Genomic DNA, 8,120 nt, shown 5'->3' on the forward strand with positions numbered 1-8,120 from the left:
TCTAGTTGCCCTTTTCCGCACTTTTTCCAACGCTATAATATCCTCCAGGTCCTCAGCAGGGGTCAGTCACCAGAGGTCGCCAGGAGTCCAATGTTCCCTCTAAGCTGAGTTAGTGTGAGCCAGCTCACACTTTTTGAGCCTCCAGCTCACACATTGTTGTCTGAGCTCAGGAAGGGACGGCTCCAGAGCAAACTAATTCCTGCAGGAGCCCAATCGCTAAAAAAAAAAACAGGGGGGGGGGATACCAAAGCAAAGAAAAAACAAAGGAAGAGGCCACCCACCTGTAGATGGGGGTGGTGTAGTAATTGCCCACTTTCTTCTTCTCGGCGTTGTAGCGGACACCTGCAGCAAACAGAAGGGAGTTCCAAAATCCATTTCCAGGTCAAAGTTGCACATAAGTCCAATCCCACCCCCCACCCCCCGTGTTTTGGCTTGCATGGTCTTTAAACCCTGCACTCATCCCCCCCCCCTGCCCCCTGTCTAGTTCCTCTTGTTTTAGGAAGCGGGGTTCAACTTTATTCGTTTTTATTTCTTTATTGAAAACATTTATGAACCACCAAGGCGGCTTACAATGTACATAAAATAATTATTAAGAAAACACCCCAAAAGACCACAGTTCAAAATCTCTGTCGGGATTGCCAATAAATAAAAATTCAGCTAGTGAAATGCAGCCGTAAATAAAGGAGGCTGTTCCACAATTGTGGGGCTGCCACCGAAAAGGCTCTGTCGCGTATGCCCGCCGAGCAAGCTGCGTTGATTGGCGGGACAGTCGGGAGGGCCTCTCCCTGTGTTCTTAATTCCGGGGCAGGAATAGATGGGAGGAGATGGTACTTCATACACTCAGATCCCAAGTAATGAAGGACTTTAAAGGTCAAAACCAACACCTTGACCTGGGCTCGGGAAGCAGATCGGTAGCCAGTGAAATTGCCAGTTTGGTGTCGTGGTGAAGTGCGCGGACTCTAATCTGGGAGAACCAGGTTTGATTCCCCACTTCTCCGCCTGCAACTGGCAGGATGACCTTGGGCAAGCCGTAGTTCTGATAAGAGCTGTTCTTGAAAAAAGAGCAGTTTCTGTCAAGAGCTCTCTCAGCCCCACCTCCCTTGCAGGGTGTCTGTTGTGGGGAGGGGAAGGGAAAGGAGTTTGTGAGCTGCTCTGAGACACCTTTGGGTAGTGAAGGGCGGGGAATAAATCCAATCTCTTCTTCTTCTTCTCTAATCTGGGAGAACCGGGTTTGATTCCCCACTCCTCCACTTGCAGCTGCTGGATGACCTTGGGCAAGCCGTAGTTCTCTCAGAGCTGTTCTTGAAAAAGAGCAGTTTCTGTCAAGAGCTCTCTCAACCCCGCCTACCTCACAGGGTGTCTGTTCTGCGGAGGGGAAGGGAAAGGAGTTTGTAAACTGCTCTGAGACCTTCCTCCTCCTCCTCCTCTCTTCTTCTTCTTCTTGACTGATGGGTTCCCAAATAAAACTGTACAGTGTATGAGATTAGTATTTTACCAGGTGTTCAGCCGTGTTGGTCTGAAGCAGTGGAACCAATGTAGAGTCCAGTGGCATGTTACTGAGAGCCAGTTTGGTGTGGTGGTTAAGTGCATGGACTCTAATCTGGGAGAGCCGGGTTTGATTCCCCACTCCTCCACTGGCTGGATGACCTTGGGCAAGTCGTAGCTCTGGCACAGCTGTTCTTGAAAAAGAGCAGTTTCTGTCAGAGCTCTCTCAGCCCCACCTACCTCACAGGGTGTCTGTTGTGGGGAAGGGAAGAGAAAGGAAACTGTAAGGTGCTCTGAGACTCCTTTGGGGGTAGTGAAGGGCGTGGTATAAATCCAATCTCTTCTTCTATCAGGGTCCCCTGTGCCCAGTACCTGGTCCCAGCATTCTGTTCTAGCTGCAGCTTCTGAATACTCTTCAAGGGAAGCCCCAAGTAGAGCACATGGCAGTAGTCCAGTCTAGATGTAACTAAGGCACAGATGACTGCGGCCACATCTGTCCAGATCAAGAAGAGGCGCAAGCGGACACACCCACCGAAGTGCGTCAAAAGCTGCCTCCCGCTTCACAACCAACCCATCTTCCTCCACTTTCCTCCCAATCTACCACAAGATGCCAGGAGAGCACCCAAGGAGGCATGGCTGTTTTGGAACGGCGTCGGGTCGTAAGGAAGAGCAGTGAACCAGATGAAACGGGAGCCCTTCGTCGTGACCAGAGAGAGGACAAATGAACAGTGTCATCCCTGCCCTATGCTTAGCTGTTGTGGTGAAGTCCTCCTCCCCTTACGCCCCTCTGCAGAACTGAAGCCCTTACCGACAGTGTTCCTTCTAAGCTGAGTGCATGTGAGCTAGCTCACAGCTGTTTAGCCTCTGGCTCACACGTTTTTTGTCTCAGCGCAGGAAGGAGGGCTCTAGAGCAGACTAATTTGTGCAGCAGCCAAATCGCTCGCTCACAGCTTTAATGCCAGGAGCTCACAAAGTAGAATTTTTGCTCACAAGACGCCACTGCTTAGAGGGAGCATTGCACCACCATCACCTCCACAAGGGCCAATTAGGCAGCTGGTCCCCTTCCTCGAACGCAATGACTTGGCAACGGTGATCCATGCTATGGTCACCTCGAGACTGGACTACTGCGACGCTCTCTACACGGGGCTGCCCTCGTCCCAAATCCGGAAGCTGCAGCTAGTGCAAAATGCAGCAGCCCAGGTGCTGATGGGCCTCTCCGTACGAGAGCACATACGGCCTGTGCTGAAGGCATTGCACTGGCTGCCAATAGCAGACCGGATTCGCTTCAAGGTGCTGGTTTTGACCATTAACCTTTAAAGCCAGTTTGGTGTAGTGGTTAAGTGCTTGGACTATAATCGGGGAGAACCGGGTTTGATTCCCCCACTCCTCCACTTGCACATGGCTTGATGACCTTGGGCAAGCCGTATTCTGATAAGAGCTGTTCTTGGAAAAGAGCCGTTTCCGTCAGAGCTCTCTCAGCCCCACCCACCTCACAGGGTGTCTGTTGTGGGGAGGGGAAGGGAAAGGAGTTTGTGAGCCACTCTGAGACTCCTTTGGGTAGTGAAGGGCAGGGTATAAATCCAATCTCCTCTTCTTCTTCTTTTACCTCACAGGGTGTCTGTTGTGCGGAGGGGAAGGGAAAGGAGTTTGTAAGCCGCTGAGACTCCTTTGGGGAGTGAAGGGCAGGGTACAAATCCAATCTCTTCTTCTTTTACCTCACAGGGTGTCTGTTGTGCGGAGGGGAAGGGAAAGGAGTTTGTAAGCCACTCTGAGACTCCTTTGGGTAGTGAAGGGCAGGGTACAAATCCAATCTCTTCTTCTTCTTCTTTTACCTCACAGGGTGTCTGTTGTGCGGAGGGGAAGGGAAAGCAGTTCGTAAGCCGCTCTGAGACTCCTTTGGGGAGTGAAGGGCAGGGTATACATCCAATCTCTTCTTCTTCTTCTTTTACCTCACAGGGTGTCTGTTGTGGGGAGGGGAAGGGAAAGGAGTTTGTAAGCTACTCTGAGACTCCTTTGGGTAGTGAAGGGCGGGGTATAAATCCAATCTCTTCTTCTTCTTCTTCTATATGGTCGGGAGCCTGCCTACCTGTGGGACCGCCTTTCCCCATACGTCCCCCAGAGAGCACTGAGGTCAGGGTCGCAAAATCGCCTGACTCTCCCTGGCCCGAAAGACGCCAGATTGGCCGTCACCAGAGCGAGGGCCTTCTCAGTGGTGGCCCCACACTGGTGGAACGAGCTGCCGGAAGACATCAGGGTCCCACGGGACTGCTTACAGTTCCGCAAGGCCTGCAAGACGGAGCTCTTTCGCCAGGCCTTCGATTAGGAGCCGCCACTGAGAAATGAGCTATTGACAACTGGACTTTGATGGCCCCCACGCTCCTGGCATTCAGAACAACATCGGACACCGCCCTAGCTCCATCGGGCCACCCCACATGAATTCGCCAGCTGCACTCAACTGCACTTTATGTAATTTATTTGCAATTTGAAAGTTTATAATATTGTATTTATTGGCGCTTTGTTCTATTTTAAACTGTTGTACTGTTGTTTCCTGAGGAGGTTTCCTGTTTCCTGAGGAGGTTCTTTTGCACATGGACTGGCTGTTGAAATTCTGCCCCACCTTCCTGAGTAGATAGAAATTACCTGCCAACCATTTTTCTTCTCACCTTGACACAGAGAGTACTCCATCTTTCTGTGTTATGCCTCTGAGGATGCCAGTCTCAGCCACTGGCGAAACTGTGCGAGCAAGGCGGGATATAAATCAAAATAAATAAATAAATGATTCCCCCGTGTCGGCCGTCCCTCACACTTACCCATGCCAATGTGGTTCTTGCAGCCATCGCACCAGATGTTATAGGGCATTTCAAACCTAGAGAAGAGCAGCCGGAAAGGAATTCACTGCAGGAAGCAAGAGGCACCCCTGCGGCTTCCGCTGGCTGGACAGCAAAACCCCTTCCCACAACCAAGCTAGGCTATAGCAGGCCTGTCCCGGAAATCAGTGGATCTTGCAGAGAACAGACAATCACCTCTGTGTCCCCGCGAAGAACCCCTCATGGGTATGGGACTGGCGGCCTTGCTCTACGCCTGGGGTCCCCAACTGTTTCGACCCTTTGGAATTCGGACACAGAGGGGTGGGCGCAACCACAAAATGGCCAGTCAGAAGCCCTGCTGGGCAAGACCCCCACCCACTTTCTAAAAACACTTGGCGGGGCACCAAAAAAGGTCTTGATGGGTACCACGGCGCCCAGGGGCACTGTGTTGGGGAACCCTGCTCCAAGCACAAACACCACCACCCCACTCTGGCTATCAGACATCCAGAAGGACCACAGTCAGGTGTGCTTACCTGATGATGAGGATGCCCTGGGAGAGTTTACGGGCTCTCTCCCGCAAGGGATGGCTGTGGCGGTACTTGTTAAGGGACCCATGCTGCGAAGCGAAGAGAGAAAGCCAAGTGAACTCCCTGATCAACTCCCGGGCGCCTCCCCTGCTTTGTTGTATTTTAAACTATTGCACGCCGCCTTGAGCCTGGGCAAAGGTAAAGGTAGAGGTTTCCCTTGCTCGAAAGCCAGTCGAGTCCGACTCTAGGGTTGCGGTGCTCGTCTCCGTTTCAAAGCCGAAGAGCCGGCGCTGTCCGAAGACGTTCCCGTGGTCATGTGGCCGGCATGACTCAACACCGAGGTGCACGGAACGCTGTTCCCTTCCCACCGAAGTGGTCCCTATTTATCTACTTGCAATGTCTTGCTTTCGAACTGCTAGGTCGGCAGGAGCTGGAACTAGAGACGGGAGCTCACTCCGTCATGCGGCGCACTCAGGTCTCGAACCGCTGAACTACCGACCTTCCACAGCCTGCATTTCAGCGTCTTAACGGCTTGTAAATAAATAAATAAATAAATAAATAATTCGCGCCTGACGGGAGCGAAGGACCTCCCACCCTCTGGACCTGGCCACGGGAAGACAAAGAGTTTCTGCCCAATTTCCAGACGGACTTTTAGCACATACCTTGACCGTGAGACGCTGCTACGGCAGCATCTCCCCCGGTAGATTTTCGACAGGCCTGTTGCAGCCAGCTCAGATGCAGCGGTACAGAATTCTGCCTGCACTCAACAACTTTCTCCTGCAGGGAACTGGGCACATCCCCCCCCCCCCCCCGCTCCCTTCCTAATCCTTGACTAGCTTGGCTTCAAGGTTACCGGACCAGGGGTCTTTACGTAGCAGGAACTCCTTTGCATATTAGGCCACACGCCCTAATGTAGCCAATCCTCCAAGAGCTTACAGAACTCTTCTTACAGGAGCTACTGTAAGCTTTCGGAGGACTAGCTGCATTAGGGGTGTGTCGCTTAAGATGCAAATGAGTACCTGCTACAAAAAGAGCCCTGCCGGAAGCCGGTTGGGCCCGTAACACTACGTCTCCTTAAGGGTCTCAGCATCGGAGTCTAGAGTAAGCCCTTAATGTCTGTAGGTCCGGATTGCTGGATAGCACAGACCTACTGCGGACAAGATCAGATTATTCTTCATATACTCAGGTCCCAAATCATGAACCCTGCTTCGCTTCCAAGGTCTAATGAGACGGGGCTATACCATGTCGCCTCCCCTCCCCTAAGTCAGTCCACAAATGGTAAACGGTGTGCGTGTGCGTGCACAGCCACAATTCATGACTGGGAATGTAAAAAGGGAAGGGGGGATTAGTCCCTCAACCTCTGTTCATTTCATCGTGCGCATCGATGATCTGTTCAAAGGAAAAAAGACAGGATTCCAAAGGACACGTCTTCTTCCCTTTTAAAGCACTAACAGTCGGAAGAAGCCCCAATTTTGGATAGAGATATGATGTCGAAGGCTTCCACGGCCGGAGTTTATTAGCTGTTGTGGTTTTTCCGGGTTGTCTGGCCGTGGTCTTGGCACTGTCGGACCCGACGTTTCGCCAGCAGCTGTGACTGGCATCCTCAGAGGTATAACACAGAAAGATGGAGGACTCTCTGTGTCGAGGTGAGAAGAAAAAAATGGTAGGCAGGTAATTTATATCTACTCAGGAAGGTGGGGTAGGGCCGAGTCATTCTCTTGTAAGAGTTCCCCAGGCTGTGAAAACATGCTTATGGAGGAGCTTTCCTGAGGAGGTTCTTTTGTATATGGATTGGCTATTTCCTGAGGAGGTTCTTTTGCATAGGGATTGTTTCCTGAGGAGGTTTCCTGAGGAGGTTCTTTTGTACATGGATTTGCTATTTCCTGAGGAGGTTCTTTTGCATAGGGATTGTTTCCTGAGGAGGTTTCCTGTTTCCTGAGGAGGTTCTTTTGCATGTGGACTGGCTGTTGAAATTCTACCCCACCTTCCTGAGTAGATATAAATTACCTGCCTACCATTTTTCTTCTCACCTCGACACGGAGAGTCCTCCATCTTTCTGTGTTATATCTCTGAGGATGCCAGTAACAGCTGCTGGCGATACATCAGGTCCTACAATGCCAAGACCACGACCAGACAGCCCGGAAAAATCTACAACAGCTAAATTGGAAAGAGAAATGGAGCAGGGGTTGGAAGGGTTAAATCCCTCCCACCTCCCATCCAAACCACAGCTGTACCCAGGTGCAATTTACCTTTCACAGGCAGATTCCCTGATCCGGTCTTAAAGGCAGAACTCATGCTCTCCCAGCCGCACCGAGTGTCTTACCTTGGCTGGGTCAAAATCCGGTGGGTAATATTTGTTGACTCCTTTCCTTTCACCCTGTAGAGAACAAAAGAGGGCAATAGAATCCCATCACTTGACAAGAATGCCAATCGTTCATTTGCACATTGCCCTGGTACGTTACAGACGTTTCTTTGGACACCGCGGCGCCAGCCTCTCCTTTTCTATGCCATTGGCCTCCCCCTTAGCCTGGAGAGAACAGAGATGATAAGGGGGTTGGAGCCAGTGTTCCCTCTAAGCTGAGTCAGTGTGAGCTTGCTCACCATTTTTTAGCCTACAGCTCACACCCCAGCTCACACCCTTTTTGTCTCGGCGCAGGGCCTGCAAGACGGAGCTCTTCCGCCAGGCATATAATTAGGGGCTGCTGCAGCACACGGCCTGCAAAGCTATCATCGAGCAGTTACCATAAGAGTCGACGAGCAGAATAACATCTAAGTACTTTTACGCGGGAAGCTGGAAATCCATCTGAAAGCATTCCATCTGACGGGATTTTAACCGCCGCCAGTACTTTGTAATGTATTATTTTTAATCAGCTGTGTTTTTAATTTGTATTACATCTGCTTTTATCGTGCATCTATGTTATTGGAAGCCGCCCTGAGCCTGCTCTGCGGGGAAGGCGGGGTATAAATTTGATAGATAAATAAATAAATACGCTCAGGAAGGAGGGCTCCAGAGCAAATGGATTTATGCAGCGGCCAGTGTCCCCTCTCAGCTGAGTTAGTGTGAGCTATCAAGACTAATTGCTCGACTGACTTCTCCCTCCCTAACCTTTGTGGCTTGAGCCAAGCACTCACATTATTCAAACGAGAACTGCCAGCTGGGTCCAGTTCATGTCTGACAAGAATCTTCCCAGAAGCCCCACAGAATTTGAGGGACCACCAGGGGCACCGCACGTTTAAACAGACCTTCCACATGGGATCTGTCTCTGTGGCTGCAACCAATGCTCCCTCTAAGCCAGGGATG

The 8,120-nt window shown here is 51.2% G+C and overlaps 1 protein-coding gene across 1 annotated transcript in view; it reads right to left on the minus strand.

Moving 5' to 3' along the window:
- CCDC130 (coiled-coil domain containing 130) overlaps positions 1-7,196 on the minus strand; it is a gene marked incomplete at its 5' end in the record, with an annotated part of 13,108 nt that extends 5,912 nt beyond the window's left edge. Inside the window, 4 exons of the mRNA XM_015416664.1 lie at positions 278-342; positions 4,296-4,351; positions 4,826-4,908; positions 7,143-7,196. Coding sequence (XP_015272150.1) covers positions 278-342; positions 4,296-4,351; positions 4,826-4,908; positions 7,143-7,196 — 258 coding nt within the window. The remainder of the gene's footprint in view (positions 1-277; positions 343-4,295; positions 4,352-4,825; positions 4,909-7,142) is intronic.
- Between the last annotated feature and the right edge of the window lie 924 nt (positions 7,197-8,120).

This window comes from Gekko japonicus, unplaced genomic scaffold (assembly GCF_001447785.1).
Source record: "Gekko japonicus isolate JY-2015 unplaced genomic scaffold, Gekko_japonicus_V1.1 scaffold7405, whole genome shotgun sequence".
Classification (NCBI taxonomy): Eukaryota; Metazoa; Chordata; class Lepidosauria; order Squamata; family Gekkonidae; genus Gekko; species Gekko japonicus.